This window comes from Canis aureus, chromosome 16, assembly GCF_053574225.1.
Source record: "Canis aureus isolate CA01 chromosome 16, VMU_Caureus_v.1.0, whole genome shotgun sequence".
Taxonomy (NCBI): domain Eukaryota; kingdom Metazoa; phylum Chordata; class Mammalia; order Carnivora; family Canidae; genus Canis; species Canis aureus.
This window is the reverse complement of record NC_135626.1, coordinates 17,990,392-18,013,529: the sequence shown is the minus strand read 5'-3', so window position 1 is coordinate 18,013,529 and position 23,138 is coordinate 17,990,392. Positions and strand designations below refer to the sequence as shown.

Sequence of the window (23,138 nt, the reverse complement as noted above, 5' to 3'; positions counted from 1 at the left end):
TGAGGCCTCGTGACCTACCCTCCCTACCACCAGGTTTCTCAGGGTCTCTGCCTGGGCTGAGTTCAAAGGTGCAGAGATTGACAGAAGGGAGTGTGTGATGCAGGGCATAGGGAACAGGGGTATCAGGGACCCACATGCTCAGTCTCATCAGGTACCTACTGTTTGCCAGACACTGAGTCAGGCTGTTCCCAGATCTTGTATTATTAAATTGATGCTACAATTCTGAGAGATGGGAATTACAAAGAAGCCAAAGCCTAGAGAACTGGGGTGAGGGCTCGCTCAGTCACACAGTGATGGAGCTGGGATTTGAACTTATGCCCATCTGGGTCAAAGCCTTAGTCTTCCCAGGATACTAGCCTGCCTCACAGGAGAGTGGAGCTATCCAGTAAAGAACTCTCTAGATAGCCAAGGAGACTAAGGCTCAGAGAGAGAATGGACTTGTCCAAGGTCTCATGCAATTTGGAAGTAGAGCTGGCATCTGGAACCTGAGTTGAGCCTGACCTGCTCTGGACCTTCAGGAAGCCTTCTGGGTGGGACCTAGAGAGCACCCACCTCATGCCCAAAGCATATCTGAGTCTGGACCCCAAACCAGAAACCAAGAACACTGGTTTCTCTGGACAGGGGCACTGTGTCCCACATACCTGGGTTCAAGTGTTAGCTCTGCCTCTTAAATCTCACTTGAGCCCAGGCAAATTGCCTCTCAGAGTTTTTGTGTTCGCTGCTGTAAAATGGGCACATTGGATGGGTTTTCAGAGAATCTTACTGCTCTAAATTTTAGTTTTGAGGGAAGCATTGAGGGAGAGGCCACAGAGTGGAGGCCAGGCAGCCCCCACCCACTCCTGGCAGGGCAACACTGAGGTCAGCCTAAGGTAGGGAGGGGCTGGACCAGGACCAGGCTTCTCCTCTCTGAGGGAACATGTTCCCTGGTGGGTGGCAGTGTGTGTGACCCTGAGAATGTCAGCATCCTCATCTGTTAAATGAGGATATTACTACACTAGTCATGCAAAGGGCAGCTGCCTCCAAGGTCTGCCTGGAGGAGGTGGACAGGTCCCCCAAATCCCCACCTGTCCCCTCCGACTGGTGCCAGACTGCAGGAATGCACTCCCCTGGCTGCCCCTCTCTCCTCTCCTCCGGAAAGGACGCAGGGCCCAGGGCTTCTTCCCAGTAGAGGGCTGGGTCCGGGAAACCCCCCTCTCCTCCCCTCACCCGCCATCCCCTCCTCCTCAGAGCCCCGGAGCTCCCCAGCAGCACCCCCGCCCTGGCGTGGCCCTGCCTCCGCCTAGGCCCTCCCCCCGCATTAGCTCTTAAGCTATGCAAATAGACATCGGAGGGAGCCCTGTTTAAAGTATTTAGACGAAATGAAAAAAGGCTTTCATCGGCACTAATGAGCCATTCAGGATGCCTCCCCGGTGGATTCTCTCCCGCTCCCGCCTCCCAGCCCGAGCGGCCCTCCTCTCCTCTTCCCCCACCCCCCACCATGGCCCCTCTAGGGATTGGAGGCCCCTCCCCACCAGGCCCAGACGAGGCCTCCAGGGGAAGGCCACCTGCCCTGCCCTCTCCTCCCCAGGGCCCAGCTTGGTAAGGGTAGAGATGAGAGTCCTGTGCTCCACCCTGAACGCCCCATTTGGATGGGGGTAGGGGGTGGATGGGGGTCGGGGAGTCCTCTAGCCTCTGTTTAGCAGAAGCCTGAACACTGGGGACTTTTTTTCATAACATCCAACTAGGTAAGTGTTATCGTTCCTGTCTTATAGATGGGAAAACTGAGGCTCACTGAGACCCAAGAGGCTGCTGGTGGGCTGTGGAGCTGGAATTGGTCTGTGGAGGCAGTGATGAAGGACTGGGGTCATTATGAAGTGGCCCTGCCTGGGGAGACCTGCTGCACTGGGCAATAGACTCCAGATGCCACCTCAGGGCCAGCTGGGCTGCCCTATTTGGTGCTATTGTTTCTGCAAATCTTCCTGCACCAGACAGCCAGAAAGCCTCAGGTTTGAATCCCAAATCTACACCTCACGGGCTCTGTGACTGGGGCGGGGGACTGCCCACTTGAGCCTGTGTTTCTCCATCTGTGGAGTGGGGGCATTTGGGTTTGGTGAGGGCCATCTAGAGACTGGCCTATGCTCACATCTGCCAGCCCCACCCCATCCTCTGTGAAGGCAGAAGGGCCTCTGTCACTCTGATAACTATCTTCCTGCAGAGGTGCCAGGCATTCCCCGTCCAGGGCCACAGCTGCTAGCCTCCTAAGGATGAAGCCAAAGCCAGCACAGGGAGGGGTGCCCAAAGTTCTGAGATGAGGCCAGCCTTGATCCCTACCTTGTAGTAGCACCAGCTCTCAGCTGGGGTTGTGAGGGGGCAGGGAGGAGGACAGCAGGTGGGTATAGGGGGAGTCCGGGGATACAGTGGGCTGGGAGCCCACCCTTCTGGGTTCTGGAGGTTAAGCTGGCCCAGCATAAGAATGAGAATTTAATGCGATACATTTATTATCCCATAAAAGTTAATGAGTTTATTCTGGAGGTTTCCTGGCCCCTTTCAAGTTTTAATAGGGGATTAGTGAGGGCCTGGCCCCTGCAGGCCCTCATTATCCCAGAGCCCAAGGGAGGGAAGAGAGGTCCTGGGAGTGAGAGTGCTTGAGCCCCCCAGAGCCAGAGACTGGTCTCCATAGTGACAGTACCCTGGGCCCAGGTCTGCCCCTGAAATAAGAGGCCCTAGGTAGAGGCTAGCAAGGCCACCTAGGGCCCCTGAGGCCTGAGGTCCAATTCTAGAGGCTTCTGATTCCATGTGCTACTGTAGTAATTACCACACAGTATCCCTGCATCTGAGGTAGGTTTCCTGTTATCTGACTACTTGTACCAACAGGAAAGGCAACAGACTCCCCGTATGACAAATGGGGAAACTGAGGCCCAAAGCTGGGGTGTGGCTTCTCTAAGGTCACCCAGAATATATGGCAGAGCCTGAATGAACACATTCTACCCTTTGTGGTCTGGAGCCAGGCAATTGGGGCAGGTGTCAGCTGCCAGTACCCAGTGCTCACTGTGTGCCCAGCATGTGCTCCATGCCTTCACATGCCACTCTTATCCCCTCCCTTACTCTACCAAGCTTTGGGTCATTATCCCCAAATATAAAGACATTTGGGGCCAGAACAGCTAAGTAACTTATCCAAGGTCTCATGGCTGAAGAATGGCAAACCTGGGACTAGAACCCAGAGCTGGCTAGCTCCATCGCTCAGCTCTGTCCACTGCTTTCACTGGGGCCTCCCGACTGTCCCTCCAGCTGCCTGGCCCCACTATGCTAGGGCACTTATACTGGGAACCCCGGCAGCTTGGGGTGGTGGGGAAGGAAGTTCTGGTGGTGTCTTGCATGGGCATAGTTGGAGTGGGCATAGAGATACACTCAAAGGGATCTTCTCTGCCAGAACAAATGCTTTCCTCCTTCTGCCCCATTTACTCAGTGTTCCTTTATCTCTTTAAACCCTCCCCGTCCTACTAGGCCCAGCTCCTATACCCCTTCTGGGGAGCTATCACTGCTGGCCCAATGGGTGACAATAGCTCCCTCCTCTGACTTCCTGGGGACACCTCCTGGTGGGCCCTCAGGACATGTACTACTTGTGTCTGTGGGCAAGGATCCAGCATGAGGCACCTCTCTCCACGTCTCTGACCACAAATACTGACCTCTGGTACTTGGCACAGTGAAGGGTGGGCTCAAGGATTCTGCCTATCTGCACACTTGGAAGGCTCCCTTCTCCCCAAAGTGCCTGGCCCTTGTCCAGTAGGGGTGGGCAGAGGAGGGCAGAGGCGGGCAGGGGCGGGTTCTACAGGGAAAAGATGGGCAGCCAGCCCTTGGCAGTTCCCCAGCACAGCCTCAACTGGCAATCGATGAAGAGTATCTGTCAGCACAGATAGTGCTGTGGGTCCCTGACCCCAGACTACCCTCTTTTTCTCTGCAACTGACCACCCTCCCCATCACACCCTTCTACTATCTTTTCTTGGTCAACTCCAAGACTTGACTGCAGTCCAGTCAAGTCCGGAGTGCAGATATGAATGAGGGCACTTCCTCCTGGCCAGGCTCCAGGCGAGGAAGTTGCTGATCCCTAGAATCTGAGCCCATGTGAACTTCTCACTCCTCCCTCTTTTATGCAGGAGGAAACTGAGTCAAAAAGGCTTTCCAGGGATGCCTATGTAGCTTAATGGTTGAGCACCTGCCTTCAGCCCAGGGCATGATCCTAGGGTCCCAAGATCGAGTCCCACATTGGTCTCCCTGCATGGAGCCTGCCTCTCTCTCTCAGTGTGTCTTTCATGAATAAATAAATGAAATAAAAACACAAAACACAAAACAAAACAAAAACAAAACAAAACAAAAAAAAAACAAAAGGCTTTCCAGGTCACACAGCGGACTTGGGGCAGGGCCGGGACTCAGGATGTTGGGACTCAGAGAACATCTTGCCCAATTGCTCTGAAGAGTAAACTCTCTAAAACTTACAGGGCTGTATACCATCTGTGGCAAACCTCCAGGGACAGAGAGTTCACTCTTCCTGAGCTGCTGGGGGCAGCTTTGTCCCTCACTATCCTGGGTTGGGGTGGTGGATAACCCTGAGCTTTGGTAACTCAGGGTTGGGGTCTTCTTGTCAGATGGAGAGAGCCGGGGTGGGGATAGGTAGTGGCCCCCGGCCAGGAGTCAGCCCGCCTGGTCCTGGTCCAGCCCCTCACAGGCTGGGTTTCCTTACACAAATCACTTCCTGAACCTGAGCCTCCAATTCCTCACTGGTAAAATGGGAAAAGTATCTGAGGGCCCTGCCAGCTCTCACCTTCCAGGATCCAGTGAGTCACAAAGGACTTTGTGAATAAAACTACGGAATGCTACTGTTGACTGAGAACTTATCACCTGCACAGCACCACTCGAAGCGCTTTACTGGAATTAACTCATTGAATTCTCATAATAACTCTATGAGATACGAACTTTTATTATTCTATTTATAGATGGAGAAACTGGGACCCAGGGAGCACAGTTTCCAAGACTACTAATTTGAATGTATCAGATTCAAACCCGGGGGTGGTCCAGCCCAGAGCAGTGCTCTTAATAGAACTTTTTATGATGAGGGAAACATTTTATATCTGCATGTCCAATATGATAGCCAGTAGCCACTCATGGATATTGAGCACTTGAAATGAAGACTGAGAAACTGAGTTTTAAATTTTAATTCATGTTAATGAATTTACATTTAAATGGCCACATGTGGTTAAGGCTACCATAATGGAAGTGTAGCTCTTACCTGACCTCTTGTAGTATTCACTGCCTCTCAGCAGGAAAGAGCCTAAAGCTGGGGTCTCAGAGAAGAGTTAAGATGGCGTGGCAGTATTTGTTTCCCTCCTTTGAGCCTGGAAAACTGGGGACTGGGGTTGGGCAGGAGAAATGACAAGGAACCCTGGTACTCTTTAGATTTTTCATAAGGGTCTTATGAGAACTGGGCCTATCACCACTCACCCCCTTGGGAAGGATGAGTGCCGCCCACCGATGATGTTGGCTTCCCAACCTTGACTGAGCACTGGTGTTCTGAGGGGATGGGCAATTTTGGGAGTTGAGGTAGAGGCAGTTTAGGAGGACTTCGTGGGTGGCAGACAGCTAGGAAGGCTTGGCCTCCTGTGATTTGGCCCAGGATGGGGCCAGGCTATGTGAATGTCCCATGACAATGCCCATTGTGCTTGGTTGATTTGCTGCAACCTCAGTGCCCATTCAGGAGCACAGGGGGGCAGGGAGCCTGGCCTGCCACTCCCCAGGGCTCCTAGGGCAGCCCCAGAGCAGCTGCCTGGCCTGAAGGTCATGGCAGGGCACTTACAGTTATTGAGCACTCTCTATGGGTCAGGCGTGGGCCTCCCAGAGAGTTGTCTTCCACCCAGATCAGCAGCTCTCCATGCTTGGAATCAGTATTTTCCACTTTACATGGGAAGGAACCAAGACTGAGAAGCAAAGTAAATTATCCTAGTTCATACTGGAAGAAAATGGCAAATAAGAGGTTTGAATCGGGTTTGCCTGGTCCACAGCCTGGGCTCAAAATTTCTGCCACACTGAGCTGCTGCTTTCTGTGAGCATGTGTGTGTGCATGGGTGAGTATATGGATCCATGGGTATATGTGAGCATGTGCACACAGGTCCAAACACATGCATGGGCCACAAGTCGCTACCATTTGTCCTTGCCCATGGATGCCACACCCTGGAACCTGACTTCATACGGTCCTCAAGCCCAAAAAAGGCACTGCTCCCAGAAGGGCTGCACTTTTCTCCAAGGGGGCTGCTGTGCTCCCTCCTTTTCACTCTGCCCCCTTCTTGGACCCTAACCTGACCCTTCCCAGGGCCCTGTGGCCTGGACAGTCTCTCAGGCCCTGGGTACACAGGGGGGTGGGTGGGAATAGGGCTCTGGAACACAGTGGGGCCAACTCCCTTCTCTTCTCCCCACTGCACCCTACCTCCTTTGAGGCTATATGACCAGGGGCCAAGGGTAGAGGGAGCTCCCAGCTAACTGCCATGTTCTCTGCTTTCCAATTTAAAATCTAATATGGTCTCACCACTGCAGAGCTGGGGGCTGGAGAAGTGATTAATGAGGCCTCTGCTACAGCATCACCTGCTGCGTGCTCCACCTTCCCCTGCAGCCCTGCGTTCCCCTCTCCTGCTTGCCTGCTGGCCCTGGGAACCTGGGGGCCCTAGCTCTGCCTGCCCACAGTTCCTGGAGCTTGGGCAAGTGGCACAGGACTGGGTTCCCCAAGGAAAAGGGTAGGAGTGGCTTTGGAGTGGGGGCAGTAGAATTGACCCTCACCCCTGGAGCAGACTGGAGGAGTGGGAAGAACAGCAGGGGTCCCTGTGGCATCACCTCCCTCACCAGCCTGTTAACCAGTCAATCTGTCATGCTCCACCCCAATTACACCAACTCAAAGTAGTGTGGCCAGGGCAGGGAAGGGACTTGGCACTGAGCTGGGTGCTCAGGTCAGCCCTCCCCCAGCACTAATTCTCCAATCACCACCTTGTCAGCAGCAGGAATATATTTCTCTGAATGAAAAACTTTAAGAATGTTAGCTGGGACAAGGAAGGCTGTAAGGGCAGGGATTGGATTCTCCCTGGTGCCAGGACCAGGACCAACTCAGGCAGCCCAGTGCTGAAGTTGGGCAACTGGAGTTGATCTAGGGAGGAGCCTCCATTCTCTGCCCTTGCCTTACTCCAGGTACCTACCATGGACAGTTCCTCCCAGCCACCCCACCCTGCAAGACAGGGCCACAGGGTGCCAGGGCCCCAGAGTAGGTAGCTTCCAAGTCCCAGACTGGCATCTCTGCACTGCTACCCCCTCCTAGCCCACATCCTGAAGTTCAAAAACCAATACAATTGGGATTACTCCCAGTGCTTGTGTTTGCTGCTGAGCTGAATTAACAGCAGGGTAGCCCTAAGATTCTGGGGCCTCTAAGTCACATGAAGGGGCTTCTTCTGTGTACCAGGGCCAAAGTCCCCTCCCAGACCTGTGATTTTTGCCCTGTGGCTGCTTTTGTCAGCTGCATCTGAGAGGAGATGGATTGGGGGATTTGGCTAGGGATGGAGGGGTGCTGAACCCAGATCCCTGGGCTGCCCTGGTCCTTAATGTTGGTGTATGCTGTGGCTACTCTCTGCCTATGAAGTCACTAGAGTATTTGTTCTTAGCTGTGAGGCAGAGGAGCCTGGTGATGCCTTGTCAGAACCCTGATCCCAGCATGAAAGTAGCTCTCCACTGACAGGCTGTGTGACCTTGAACTTGTCTTGCCTTCTCTGGATATGGCTGGTTTTTCATACAGTATTCAGGCCCTGGCTTCTTAGAGTCTTTGGGTAGGTTGGGTGGAGAGTCACAGTCCTGTCTTTATGGGTGGTACCCAAACTCAGGAGCTGTTGGAGCCCCTTGGTTGGTGGTAAAGGTGAAGGTGGGGGACTGGCAGTGTGGAGCACTGTGCTCTTTTGACTTATCACTTTCCTTTGGTATGGCAGTGGACCCTGGTCTCCTCACCTCTATCTGTTGGCCAGTATTTGCTGAGCACTTGGAAGGCTAGGCTGTGTGTATGTATGTACATGTGTGAGTACATATAATGTATCTATATGTGCATGTATGTGCATGCATGTGTGTGTGTGTGTGGGAACAACCAGGGAAGTGGAGGACGGAGGTGTGAGAAGAGAACCTAGGGAGGGATTGAATATTTTTGAGCACCTATGGTGTGCCAGGGTCTGCTGGCCTATTCAGCTGCACTACTTGATTAATCCTCCCCATCCCATAGTTAGAGAACAAGACAGCTGTGGGAAGTGGTCTAGCTGGGCCCCGAAGCTGACCTGGGGCTACGTCTGCCCTGATAAACTCAAGAGACAGATGAAAACAGATATAGGAACAAAGAGCCTCAGAAAGCAAGGGTATCCAGAGCCCAGAGGGCAGGCATCCACTCTGAGGAAGCCAGAACTGCCTACCTGCTTGGTCCTCCAGATCATACCCTTTGGGGTATGTAGCTGTAGCCTACCCCCTTCCAGCTGGTGCCAGTTTCCAGAGCATCTGGGGCAGTGGTGGGGAGGGACCCAGGCATCCCAAGAGTCTAGGGCTGAAACCTCTTTGGGAAGTGCCATGATAGTACCAGAGGTACCTAGAGGTGGAGTATCATCTCATCCAGGTGTGCTCCCTCCATTGAACTTCCTGATACTTTGAGCCCTTCTCTGACTCTCCAGCTTCTATGGGGAAGAGCTAGGAGCTCCTGCCTTACTTCCAAACAGCTTCAGGAAGAGTCACTGGGGCCTGGACTCTCAGGAATTTGGGGAGAAGGTAGGAAGAGAACAGCCTGGGACCTTTTCCCGGGCCCAAGCAGTGGGATGGAGCCTGATCTGCCCCAGAGTATAGGCCCTGCACCTATGGACAAGTCCAGGCTCCCCTTGCCTCCACAGCCTTGTAGGACTGAGGAGAGAGGGCTTTACCCACCCAGCATTCTACACTGTGAGACTCCCCAGGCTCTGCCTATCCTCCCCACTTCCCCAGCAAGCCTGAGTGGGGGAGGGGAGGGGTGCAGAGCTGCCAAAAATAGCAGCAGCAGTTCCCGCTATAAGTCTCCTCGAGGGGTCAATGGAGCCCAAAGTTGGGGAGGAAAAGGATGGAGGGAGCTACAGGGAGGGGGAAATACCACCCTCAGCTGAGACCTGCTATGCCTACACACAGGGCCACAGTCCCAAGGGTGCAGGGATAGAAGTACCCAGATATGCAGGGACATATGAACGCCAAGGGAAAAATGGACAAGCCAGGTAGAGATGCACATAGACAGGGCTCTTTGCATATCTGGGACTTTTCTTCCCAAGACTCTTAGAAATACCAGATAGACCCAGATGCACAGTCCCCATCCCTTCAGACTTCCCTCTTGTCCCAACCTTGTTTTGACCTCCAAGGACCCTGCCAGGTTGGGTGTATGATTGCTTTGAATTGAGAGGGCTAAGTCCTCCTTCCTTATCCCCTCTAGCCTTGTCTGCTTGAGGCCCTTCCCTACCCTGGGGATACAGGTGCATCAGGGATACAGGTGCAGCAGAGACCAGACTCAGGGTACCACCCAGGTGGCTAGAGTCTCAGGAACACCACGTCAATCTAAGCAGCAGTTCTCTTCCCTGACCTGACTGGCAGGCCAAAGGGAAGATGGGATGGGGGTGGCTGGACCCAGCTGGACACAGCTAGGGCTCTAGTAGGGGATGGGCAAGAAGTGAATGGGAAATGAGGGAAGGGGACAAGGGGAGGCTAGATAAATAAATGCTCTAATGACCTCTCTCAGGCATGCCTTGTTTCATCCCACCTTCATGCATTTGCCTGGAGATGCCAGAGGCTCTTCTGTCCTCAAAAGAAGGTGACTCTCTTTCCCCCATTTCCTCTAACCAGCCAGAAAATAGGGCCTCATGACAGGAGGAGACCTGCCAGCTGCCATACCAGATGTTTCAAATCACTAACACATCCCCTTGCTAAATGTAAATGATGTCTAAGACAGTGTCCATGGGAGCAACAAGCAAGGGTCAAAGGCCCTTAGAAACACCCTGAATCCAACCATCATACCTCTGTACTGCTAACCTTCATACCTACTGTACAGCTGGTGCTCACTCTCCATCCCTGCCTTCGATAGTTCAGCACTGGGCTCTTCCACTGACAATCTGAAAATCGGCCCCTCTTGGTACTAGACAGCTCTGGCTATTGAAGGACCACCACGGGGGAATCCCTGGGTGGCTCAGCACTTTAACACCTGCCTTCAGTCCAGGGCATGATCCTGGAGACCCGGGATCAAGTCCCACATCAGGCTCCCTGCATAGAGCCTGCTTCTTCTTCTGCCTATGTCTCTGCCTCTGTCTCTCTCCTCTGTGTCCTTCATGAATAAATAAATAAAATCTTTAATAAAAAAAAAAAAGGACCACCACCCCAAGTGAGGCTTTTGGTTTCCTTCCATCACCACCCCCTCTGATTTCCTTTGATCTCGATGCTGTTCAATGAAAGAGGTGGGATGGACAGCATGAATCCCCAAGGAGACTGAGGCACAGGAAAGGGACATGATTTGCACAAGCTCAGCCAGCCAGCAAGAGCCAGGACTGGATTTAAGTCCTGGAGGTCCTGGTTCCCTGATGAACACTCTTCTATTCTTCCTTAGCTGATGCCCCCTCTTCCCTGAGGCACGAGTCGGCTCTCCATACTGCCCGATAGCCCCCCTCTCAGGCTCTGGGACTCCCTAGGCACCTGCTGGTTGATGGGACCCAGGCCAGACACTCAGCAGGTGGCTGCCTGGGGGACAAAGGAGCTGGTGCTCAGCTGCTGGGCTGGCAGGGAGGGAAAGCTGTGGGGGTGGGGTGGAGGGATCTGGTCTAGGAGTGGGGAGAGGCAGGGTCTGCTTCTGTGACGTTAATAAGGAGCAAGAATGCAAAGGGGGATAAAACAACATGCAAATGAGCATCTGTGTAGAAGGAGTGCTCAGTGGTTTAGGCAATTTTCATAGGGGCTATCCTGTCTGTCCTTCCAGCCCAATGACCAGCAGGGAGGAGGGTCCTGGGGGTAGAGAGAGGAGCCTGTGGGGAGGGAATGAGTGGGGGACCAAGGAGATGGTGAGGTTGATGCCAGGGTGTCAAGATTCTGGCTGGGACCCTAGAGACTGCATGAGGTGGGGCCGGGGCAGGAAGAGACCCACTGCTTGCATTCTGCAGCACAGAACTGGACTTGTTGCCAGGAGCGGCCCTGCAACTGCTCTGTTTGGGGGTTAGGGACACCTAGTCACAGCAAAGATGGGAAAAGTTATGATGGAGGGCACCACAATGGCCTGGCCCAGGGATTCCAGAGGCTTACTGGACCCCCAAAGACCAAATAGGTGAGCCCTCTAGCCTCAGACAAGAAACTGACTCAGAGCAATCCCTGGCTAGGAATCTCCTGTGCTTTCAAAGATCAAGTGGTTGGATCACATACGTAGATGCTGTTTGGCATCTCATTTGTATCTCATTTAATTAAAATCAGAGGGTCCAGGTCTAACTTTGGAGGCAGTCAGAATTGAGCTTATTAGAAGGCATCTCCCTCTCCAAACTGGGTTCCTTTAGGATGATGATTATGTTGTATTCTTACCTATCAAAGCACCTGATAGGGGCTGAATAGAGGGTTGTTGAATGGAGAATGGATGAGTGGATGAAGGATTGTCAGGCTAAATTCCTAAGGGGAGGCATTTAGCTTTTAGAGGACAGAGAGCCCTCTGGGCTGATCAGGAAAAGAGAGGGTGAGAGAACTGAAATAAGCAGAGGGACACAGGATGGCATTCCAGAAATGGAAAAATGGCTGAGCAAATACTCAGAGGTTGGTCCAAACAACGCATGCGTGGATTTAGGGTTCACCCTAGCATCTTGGTCTGGTCTCTCTGTTGCCTCCCTTCCCATGACCACTCAGTTTCTTCTCATCTCCTGGCAGAGTCCCTTATCCCTGCTGGGCCCAGCCAGGACCTCTCACCCCCTCCCCTTCCCGCCAGCCCGCCTGCCAGCAAGGCTGCAGACTCTGTAGCTGGAGACCAGGATTGTTGTTGAAGAAGCGGCAGGTTTGTTTGCTCCAGAGCCCGCTGAGAAATCTCAACAATCGATGACCAACAACACTGCTGGCGGCTGCAGCATCGATCTTCCCTCCCAGGGCTGGCAGCTGGGTGGCAGGTAGGCAGGTGGAGGGAAGCTGGGGCAGGCTTGACACCTGGCCCTGTCTAGGAGATGAGTTGAGCTTCAGGCAAGTTTGGGCTTTCCTGCCTGGGAGTGGTGGGATGGTGGTGGTACCGGGCCTCAGCAGGGGGTACTTGGGGGTAGGGTGGGGCAGCCCAGAGGCCAAGACAGGATTGACTGGTCTTCTCATCCAACAAGGAATGACAAGGTCTTCTCATTCCCAAATGCTGGAAGAATGAGTAACTCAAGGTCACGGACTTCTGAGCCAAGACCAAGATTCACTTGACTCCCAGCTTCATACTCTGTCCTGGTCTCCCAGTGTCAGAGAATGTTTTATTCCTTGCCACTAAGAACTGAGCAAGATAAAATGTCCCTAATCTACAGCAGTGAGGACTGAGGGTAGATATCAGGAAGATAAGTCACTGTCATCATCAGAAATGGGCCAGAAGAAAGGCGCCATTTATGGGTCTCCGTGACAACATGGGATTGAACTTGACCTATAAAATGCAGATAGTAGCTTCTATCTAGAGTATGGAAAGCGGGGATCCCTGGGTGGCTCAGCAGTTTAGTGCCTGCCTTCAGCCCAGGGCGTGATCCTGGAGTCCCGGGATTGGGTCCAACATCGGGCTCCCTGCATGAAGCCTGCTTCTCCCTCTGCCTGTGTCTCTGCCTCTCTCTCTCTCTGTGTGTCTCTCATGAATAAATAAATAAAAATCTTTAAAAAAAATAGAGTATGGAATGGAAAGCATTTAGTACAGTGCCTGGCACGTAGTTGGTACCTAACAAATTGTTATTATAGTGATGATAATAGTGATAGTGTCCTGGGTTCCCATGTGCCTGTACTAAAGCTTTGCCTCTGGCTGGGGGAGCAGACACAGTGCTGTCTGTAGACAGGCTTTGCAAAATAGGCAGGCATTTTGGAGTAGCCTGGCTACTTATTGGCTGTGAAGTCCAGGGTCAGTGACTTAATCTCTCTGAAGCTCAGTTTTCCCATCTGTAAAGTGGGGATGGCTAGTCTCTTGTATTAAATAGAAAAAGCATGTGAAGGGCTTGGTCTGAGGGTTCTGGGCTAGGCCTCATACCTCAGTACATGTTTGTGAAGTGAATGAGTGAATTGTGAATACAGGTACTCCAGGGACTGTTGTTTCAGGAGATGTGAAGGCTTTGTGGACATGCATTATTATGATCTTGGATGATGCCCAGGGTCCCCACTTTTCCATTCAAGGGTATGTTAAACTCAGGGCTGCTCCCAAGGCTTCATGTTGGTCCCTCTAAGCTTTGTAAAGATGGCTGAAGCTGAGATGGAGGAGGGGGCTATGATGGGAAGCCAGATGAAATGGGTTTGTCCCTCCCTTACTTCCGTCCCTAATTTCAAATAGGGCTCCTCTCTCAGCCAGCAGACGTGGTAGGCAGGTGCCATGGGAGGGAGTCAAGAAGACTGGGCTCCGGGCTTAACTCCACCACTGTCCACACGTGCAACTCTCATGAATCTATTCAATATGCATTTAATATCTGTCGTGTGCTAGGCTCTGTGCCACTGGGGACACAAGCAGTAATGGCACTAAGGGGTGGCTGGAGAGAGGCTTTAGCTTTCTCAGAATGGCCATCAGCATCCCACCCTCAAGCCACCTCACGCTGACGATGTGACAGCATAATTTGTGGAAGGAAAAGACGAAGTAAAGGCTATAATTTACAGTGGGGATAATTGGCCAACTCTTAGGAAAAGGAAAAAATCCTAACATACAATCTATGTAAAAATAGTGTGCTTGCTACGCAAACTCAGCCTCAAGACACAGTCTCAGCTGCCATGCACCAATCTTTCCTTTCTGACCCTAAACTTCTTCCAGATAGGAATTCTGGAACTGCCCCAAGGTAGAGGGGCTCAGCAAAACAGACTTGGCTGTCTCCTTTCTCAGTTCAGTTTTGCTCCTGGAGAGAAGCATCAAGCAGCCAGGCACTCGTGACTCAACAAGATAGATACCTTAATGAGGGAAACCAGGGGATGGTGGGAGGCCAAGAGTCCCCTGACACGGGCTGGAGGTCAGGTGAAGCTTCCCCTGAAGAATCATAAATATATACTGAAGAATTGCATGAAGTGTCAACCACAGCTAGACCCAAAGCATGAGATGGAATGAGATTGGCCCAGGAGGGGAAAAGAATTTCAGGCAGAAGGAATGGTAAGAGCCCAGGAGCTGTTGAGGACATGGATAGTTTGGCAAATTGAATGGCCTGGCTGGGCGAGTGGGCTTCCTGGATCAGGTGCTTCCTGCTGGAATTAGTCTGGGATGGGCCTTTCCCTTACCTCCCAGCTGCTGACCATGGCTAGCAGCATCGTCTCCCTGACGCTCTACTCTTACATATAGATCTTGGCTCTTTCTCCTTCAGAGCAAGCCAGAAAGCTGGGGACCCAGAAATCTGCCTGACTTGACAAGCCCTTGGAGGCCACAATGTGCTCCCAGGCTTGGCAACCATCAGTTTGGTGCAACTTTACATTGAATGCTTCAGAAAGTAGAGACTTAGAGAGGGCAGAGGCATGCCTGAGGCCACACAAGGGAGCCTGGGCTCTTAGCCTTCAGGGCCAAGAGGTTCCTTCAAAAAAGTAATCCTTACCTCTAGGCCTTTACTCACATCTTTCTTGTTTGGGGGCGGGGTACACAGCTCTGACATTTCTGCCCAGGCGGGGGCGCAACATCCCTGAGCTGAGACCAGCCAGCACCTGCGGGGCCCCCAGAGGAGGGATGGGGACATAGTGGAGGCAGGCTGAAGGGCTTGGTCGCCCCTGTCTGGGTGGAAGGAGGGGTTCACAAAAGCCGACTTTCTGAAGCCCTCCCACCATTCAGGCAGCCAAGGTGGGGGGGGGGCATGAAAGATCTAATTAAGTCCAGTTTCTAATTAAGCCCAGCCCCTGTGTCGCCTCACTCCCTATTATTGTCCCCAAGGCATTTTAAGCTGCCACCCTGCTGAGGAGGCTGGGATGGCCGCCAAGGCCTGCCAAGCCTGATGAGCTTAGACCCATGAGGGGCAAGAAGCCAACCTGGACTTCCCCTCCCATCCATGGCAATCTCTGGGTCCTCTAGTCTCCTCAGAAGCCTAGGGGAGCCTCTTGTCTGCCAAGTCTACCTCTGGGGTTCTGAGTGAAATCTAGACTGCCTCCCAAGGGGCCTTATCCCCAGTGGCCACTTCCTGACCCCCAAGTGCCAGACTTCGAGGCAGGGAGCAGGACCTGGCTTGCGCTTCGCTGCAGCCCCCTGACTCTGAAATGTTCCGTTAGAATCCCGCACCTCCCACTGAGTCTGAGGGAAGCAGCAATTACCATTTTAGGTTAAGGCAGCCCTGGTTTGTTAACCCTTTCAGCACTGGGACTCCTGGAGGCCAAGCCCTCGTTCTCTTCTTCCTCCTACAAGCCTTGCCTCCCAGACACCATCCCCTAATTCTTGGCCGACTGAGCAGCCCCTACTTGCAGTCCCCTCCCTCCTTCTTCCTGCCACACACTCCATCAGAATTTAGAGACTGGAAGCATTGGGTCCAAGGTCACAGGGCCAGGGAGGCAGCCTCTGCCCCAGGAAACTCAACCCCACCCCAGTCTCCACCTTCACAATCTCCCCAGGCCACATTCACACATGCAGAGTTTAATTAACTTTATTGATATTCAGAAATTAGGAGAATGACTAAAGGTAATTGCTCATTAAAAATCATTAAACTGACACAGCAGGCCTAGACACATGCCACCCCAACGGCTTTCCTCCCCCACTGTGGCAGGATTGCTGGGGCACCGCCCTCTGGTCTGGAGGATCACAGTGGCCCACAGTGCCCCTCAAGCCAGAGACCAATCTCGACACATCCTCCCCACCCCGCAGTTGGATAGGGGTTGAGCCAGGCCCAGGGTGATCTCACCCTTATCCCCCTTCCAAGGCCTCCGACCTCTGGGGCCCTTCAGCTACTTCTGGGTGCACCCAGGAACATCTCACGGGCTGCCTAGAGCTGTGTCCCTCAATCTATGTGTGAGCCAAGCTTTGGGTGGGTGGGGACCAGTTTCAAGGCCACAAGGCCTCGTGCTCAGCCACCTGGGCTTCAGAGTCTGGCTCGAGGCCTGCCTTCTCATGGCTGGAGCCCCCAGGAGTGCCAAGATGGCTGAATGCACTGCCTCTCAGTGAGGAAACTCATTACCCCAACTAGGACCTCGAATCTCCACTGAGATAGAAGGACATGCCAGGGCTTGCCCTGGTCCAGGTCCTCTTTCCTCATGCCTGGCACTGCAGGGCTGCTTCCTCTTCTCCCTTGGGGAGAGAAAATAAAGGTCTTGCCCAGCAGGTGAACTACTACAACATATACCCCTTGGGCAAGTGGCCCCATGGACATTAGAGAGGTCTAGGTGTGTCAGGGAGGGACCCTGACTGGGGGCACACAGGCTCTTGGCCACAGAATGGACAGATTCCTCCCAACTGTTGCACCCATACCTCCAGTGGGGATCCTCCAACTCTCATCCACACCAGCCATCCTCCTGGAGACCCGCAGTCTCACTTCAGCCCTGCAGGGAGCTCTCTGGGAGAGGCTGTGCGGCACACTCTCGGCCTTACACACTCCTCACACTGGCTCACTGCTGAGCCCTCACCCAACATCCAGATCTCCTGAGTGCAGACACACTTGGATCTGTTAATCCAGACACACTGGGCCCTGATTCACACATTCACACTCAGACCCACACACCCACACACCGAGTCTTCAGACATAGGCAGTGAGCCCCAGGGGAGGTGTCCAGAGCAAGACATGGCCAGACCGCAAGACAGGTGCCGAACTCCCAGGGACATCCTTGGATGGTTGGGCCAAGATACAGGCTTCTCCCCTCCTCTCCCTGCCCTCAGCAGGGTGGGGTTTTTGCGACAACCCCCGACCCCCCTGCTGCCCCTGAACGTGAACACTAGGTTCTGAGTTCTGGGAGCCAAGGGAGGACCAGTCATGGGCAGCCAGGGGGCAGGGAAGGACACCGGGCCCCGAGCGACAAGAGCCAGAGGCTCAGAGAGCAGCTTCCGTGTCCCTGGGAACGCAGAAAACTGCCGTCCAGGGGCCCAGCCTGGTCCTGGCCCCGCTGCCCTGACCTCCGACGTGGCCTGAAAAGATCTGAGGAGGTTAGAAACTTCCACCTTCTCCCCACTCCACATCAGAAGCTATGAACCATATACTTTGAGGGCCGGTGGGTCCCAACTCCAAGCAAGATCCCCGTGAACCCACAAGTCCGGCCGGCTGCTGTAGAAGAAAGACCTGGGCGCGTCCGTAGCTTTGATGAATGCTTGTTTGAGCCTGGGCGGCAGGTCCCGTCGAGACTTGGAAACCTTCCTTCCCCCGAGGCACAGAGCCCTCATCCTCTCCCCAACACTCCCTGGCTGCTCGCTCCATGGCCAAGCTTCCCTCGACCCGGGACCAATGAAGTTGGAGTCCCGGACTGTGAACGGAGGACCAGGGGCAGCGGGGGTGGGTGCCAGTCCTCCCGCGATGAGTCTGCTGCCGTGGGGTGGGCTGGGGCTGGGCAGGACGGCAGGCCCGGAGGGAGAAGAGCTCTGGGAATGTGCAAGGGGGAGAGTGCAAGGAAAGGACTTTGGGGTGGGGTGGGGGGCAGAGTTCCTAGCCTAGGACCTCAGTTGCTGCGGTCAGAGCGAGCAGCCGAATATGGGTCCCCGGGTCCCCGAATTTCTCCCTGGAATTGTATTCCGGGTTCCGACTCCGGCGTGGCAGCGCGAAGCGGAGGGAGGTGAACGACGTCCCAGTCCCGGGTCCGGCCGCCATCCGGCTCGATCCCTCCGCAGCGAGGGACCGAGGCGCCCGGGAACCGGCAGCAAAGTCAAACGAAGTTTGGCGGGCAGCAGGGAAGGCGGGACCGCGGGCGGCCAGCAGGACCACCCTGACTGCCCCTTGCCCTCTCCTCGCTCCTGCACGCGCCCCGGCGCTGCTAGACGCCTGGAGTGTGGCGAGGTAGCGCGCGGGTGAGCGCGTGAGTGTGTGCGGGGAGGGGGTGGCGTGATGAATTGCAGCAGAGAAATACCATTAGATCCGGGGAGATGATTAAAGGCGAGGTCTTGGCCGGGCGCGAATGGCGGGATCCGCGGCAGCTTCCCGCCGGTGGAGCCCGCGCCCCGCCCGGCTCGGCCGGCGCGGGGGCCAGCGCAGCCGGCGGAGCGCGGTGCTTGCGCGGGGCAGCCAGATGCACGGGGCTGCGCGGCGGTACTGCCCTCTTCCCACCCCCGGGACCCCGCCCCCGCTCCCGTCCTGCCGCCGGACGCCGGGGTCCCTTACCGTGAGCCAGGAGCTCCAGCAGCGAGGGCAGGAGCAGCAGGGCTACCGAGCGCATGGTGCCGGTTGTGGCCGCGCCCCGGGTCGGAGCTACGGCGGGGAAGCGGGGGGCACAGCGGGGCGTAGGCGCGGGGGACAGAGCGGGGTCTTGCCGGGTAGAGGGAGCGGGGCCGCCGCCGCCGCCGCCGCCGCCGCCGCCGCCGCCGCCGCCAGCGCCTGACAGAATCAGCACCACGGCCAGCGCCTGGCGTCGGCGCCGGGGATCGCCGCGCGCGGCTGGAGGCGGGGGCGCGGGAGGAGCGGTTTACCGTAAAGTCTCAAGCAAAGGCGCAGAAGACCCAGCGGCGGGAGCACAGGCTCCCGCGCCGCCGCCAGCTCTGGGGAAGAACTGCCCTGCTAGTGTGGGCACACGGCCCCCTCCCTTCCCGGCTGCCCACGCCCAGCCAAGCCTGCCACCCTCTCCCCTATTAGCAGCCTGTCAAGGAGGTGAGGTTCTCACCTGATTCTCCAGGAGAGCAACCCTCTCGCCACCTCACTCCACCCCATCCTGGTACCTGAGGGCATCAAGGGTGACCTGGGAAGACATTCTCCAGTGAGGCAGCTGGCGAGGCCCGCGTGCCCTTGTGGCAGCTCCGTCTTGGGCTGATAATGAAGATGGCTTTTGTGCGTACAAAGGACAATAAATTATTACTTTGCGCTCAATAAATGCCAGGGCTCCAGGCAGCTGCATCAGCAGCAAACTGTGCTCACAGAAAAGCTTAATTATCCTGATATTATAGTTAAAAGCCAGTGGTATTCACGTCCTGGGAAGACAGTCTTCGCAGGAGGCAACTTGGGCCAATCTGTGGGCAGTTGAAGATAGTATCCTGGATCCCCTTGCAGCCCAGGGTCTCTAGGACTCTGTCTTGGCAATACCCCCCACCCCGGGCAGCCCCGCAGCACACACACAGGACCAGAAAAATCAAAGTGACAGCCAGTGAGACCAGACCCTTCATGTCTATCTCTACCCAGGTTCCTGGAACTGGTGGAGAAAAGGGGACAGGTATGGAGGATGGGAGCATTTCCCTAGGATATTTTAGATGGAGACTTGAAGGAGGACCAGGGGAATAGCCAGGGAGGCTGTACCACTTCAAGGACATGGAAAAATAAACGTCCATGGCTCTACTTGGGCTCAGGAACTCCAATGATTCCTAGGGCAGCAGAAAGGGCACTCATAGTTGTGTCATCCCTGAGACTGATGTTTAGACCTAGGAGATTCTGGCTTCATAGATAGGCTCACCTGAAAAGCTTCAGTGGACACAATGGGACATGACCCTGTGACTGATGATATTTCCTATAGAGGAAGAAGAGGGTTGAACTCCCTGTGGCACCTAGGGAGAAGGACAGCTTTTTGATTAGTGCTTCTCACCTGAACTTGGCTCTTCCTCAAAGCTTTCAGATCCTAGTCATTGTCCAGTGCCCTTCCTGACTTCATCCTGGAAGCAGGTGGCAAGACTTCTACTCTTAATTCTCATTCCTCAGAGGGTCTTTTGATCCTTACTCCACAGTCGTCCAGCTCAGCTCCTCAGATTCTTTCCAGATCCTCTTCCTGTGAGCTCTGGGGAGTCTCCTTGAACTGAATCACCACCCTAAAGAATCCCAGGCATCAGGCAGGTGGAATTATCTGAGGGAGTCACTGGGAGAGGATTGCTGGACAGTCCTTTCAAGAAGCTGAGAAAAAAGAGGGCAGTAGCAGAGATTGGCAGAAGAAGGGGAGTTGACAAAAGAATCAGAGATGAGGAGAGGTGCAGAGGGGAGAAAAAGTTGTCAGCAGAGGAGGGAAGTGGTAGGTTCTATGGCAGAGAGAAGTTTGGGGAAATGCTGGCAAGTGGTATGAGAGTCCTCCTTTCCTCTTTAAAGGTATTCCTGACCTCCTTGATTTCTAGTTCCTCTGGACTCAGCTTGGCAAAAGGAGGGTGAATCATGACCCAGGGATGAATGTTGTATGACAGGATGATTCATGGGGTTTTGGAGGCTGGTGGCAGGCTTGTCTCCTGGAAGCTGGGCTGGGCACTACTCACAAGAGGGAGGGTAAATGGAGCCACTCAAGAACTTGCTATGTTTCCTTCCCTATTGTCTGAACTAAGGTAGGCATTCAGGAGGGTGGGGGTGGGTCCAATGGAGACTACAAGTCCCAGAATGCAGCACTCTGCCTTGAGCTCAGAGGATGGGTTTATAGTGCATGATGGGAATAATAATGCTCCAGAGTTGTCTCTCCTCCTGAAGATGGTCAATGTGGCCTCTGTGCAATGGGTTCCCAGTTAGGGAACTGGGCCAGACTGGGAAGCAGTAGAGTGTTTGTCAAGCACCCTGTCTATGTCCTCTAAGCGACTCAGTCTACCCAGAGCTCAGCATCACCCACAAACTGAGGACAATAAGATGCCCGAGGGGGTATTCAGCTCTATGCTGTAGGCTTATAGTGTACTTAAGTCATATACACATTTGGAAGTGGCAGCCTTGCAAGTCTCCCTTCACTTGTCTCATTTCTCCCATTTTCTGTGCCCTCCACCTGGCTCTTTAGATCCAGATGACCCTTGTCTACATAATTGCCTAATTGTTTTCCTCATTATCTGTCAACTCTGCGAAGGTGCTTAATAAATATTTGTGAATAAATGATACGGCAGTAGTGGAGGTAGAGGGGTGAGGAAGGAATGTCTAAAGCCCAAGGCAGGTTACTGGTGCCAAAATAGTGCTGTGAGATAGTGGAGAAGGGGATAATTGCTCCTTTTGGGGGCGCAAGGGGGGGCGGTGTCACTGAATGCTTCACACAGCAGGCAAATGGATTGAAACCAAGTCTTAAATAATTTTTAGGTTTCAGTCAGTGGAAAGGAAGAGGGAGGGCATCCAAAGTTGGGGGAGTGGCATATGCAAAGGTAAAGTGGTGGAAAAGGCAAGATAGTTTGGGGTCAGTGAGAAGACTGGCTCTGGTGGAACAGGAAGTCCTTACAGAGGTTTAAGAGGAAGGATGGGAGTAGACTTGTGGCTGGACTTTGTGGTCATTTGAGCTGCAGTACATCCTTGGTAACTATACAGAAGGATTTATCCCATCACAAAGATATCTCACCTAAACAAGGGAGTCTGGAATTGTTAAGGTGGGTTTTCAAACACTATAGCAAGTGGTAGTAACTGAGAAGAGTTCTCTGCTGACTCAGAAGGTTGGTGGGTGGGGTCTGGGTTACAATGGCTGCATTAGGATTGAGGGCCAGAGGGAGGGAAGTGGGGCTTTCCAAACCCAAGGACCTTTGCAGCCTCTGCCCAGGCAGTGCCAGACAACCAGCCCATATCCCTGGAGACGCCAGCTTCACTTTCCCGCTTCCAAACAGCCCATCAATTTGCAGGATCACAGGCACACTGGTGACTTATTTTGAAGTCTCTGCCTTCAAACTGGATGACACTTGCTTTCTGAGCAAGAGAAGAAGAAAATGAGCCTCCTCCAAGAGAGCTCTCAAACCAGAGCTACATCTTCTGTGGAGCCAAGGGAGTTTTGGAGTTCTAGGGAAGCAGGGGCAAAAGACTGCCACCTGACTCTAGAGATTCCCAGGGGCACAGAGCTGCCTATTCACCTCCCCCACTCTGCAGAGGGACTCCCGGACCTGGCATCAGCTTGAACAATCTGGGATACTATGCTTCTTCAGTCAGGCTTCCTGGAGTACTCAAAGTCAACCCTTTGAATTTAGGGGTAGGAGGAGGTCCCTACCCTGGTAAATGGGGAGTCCTGGCATCTAGGCATTTGCTTCCGCACCAGGGGCAGGAGCACATCAGCTGTAGCAAGACCCCAGGGTGGATGGAGACAGTAGCATAAAGTGGCTTGATGTGAGCTGCTTTCCATCTCTAAACCAAAGCTTCTAGCCTGTCCATCACCCCCAGCCAAGGCCTTTGATCCTCTACAGCTCCATAAATGTTTAATGGCACCGGCTGGACAGAAATGAGGCAGGTGCTGGGATGGAGAGACTGGGAATAGGACTTAAAATCCACAATGTTGGCTAGATTATTTTCACGCAGGAGCCCTGGGATAAGTGGGAGGAAGCCTCCCCACTCCATGTGACAGGAGAAGTCCCAGGGTTCAAGTTTGTGGGACTAATAAAGGAAACTCTTTGAAAACCCACCAAGGGGCTGAAAATAAAATGAATAATCAATTGCAAAAGCCCAACCCCGATTTTGATTGAAGGAGAAAGATGGAAAGTTAAATGACAATCAAATGCAAATACAGCTCAACAAACACCATGGCAATTACCAGGCGTAGGAACAACATGGTGCTTGCAGGCAGCAGGGGTTGGCAATTTGGAAGCCTGGGCCTGTGCAGAGGTGATGGGCGTGGGGCCGTTTTAATGGACAATTAAATAGATGCAAAAAAAAAAAAAACCCACAAAAAACCCCACAAAACCCTGCATCTATTTTGCATATACTGCTAATGAGTGGGGATCCAGAATCCTGGTATTCAGGGGGAGGCTATGCCAAGTTCTCTAGCTGCTTCTGCACCATTTCAGAATAGAGGCGGCCCTGAGTGCTTGAGAGGTGATACCAGGGGAGGCACATGAATCAGAGGACCTTGAGAGGGTCACGGAAGTCTCTTTGGAATCTTCACACCAGCTGGTGCTGAAGGGATGAAGGCTGAGGTTGAAGGGAGTCTGTGGGGTCCTC

The 23,138-nt window shown here is 53.7% G+C and overlaps 2 protein-coding genes across 9 annotated transcripts in view; one reads left to right on the top strand and one right to left on the bottom strand.

Moving 5' to 3' along the window:
* SEZ6 (seizure related 6 homolog) overlaps positions 1-18,671 on the bottom strand; it is a 45,322-nt gene extending 26,651 nt beyond the window's left edge. For 3 of the 6 annotated variants that reach the window (XM_077851965.1, XM_077851968.1, XM_077851969.1), the window contains exon 1: positions 18,462-18,669. In XM_077851965.1, the coding sequence (XP_077708091.1) occupies positions 18,462-18,516 (55 nt within the window). In that variant the 5' untranslated portion in view covers positions 18,517-18,669. Of the gene's footprint in view, positions 1-18,461 lie in introns of all 6 variants that reach the window. The other 3 variants (XM_077851970.1, XM_077851967.1, XM_077851966.1) reach the window with 3 other exon arrangements.
* Positions 1-23,138, top strand: part of PIPOX (pipecolic acid and sarcosine oxidase) — a 96,052-nt gene that overhangs the window by 31,203 nt on the left and 41,711 nt on the right. The window lies entirely within an intron of this gene.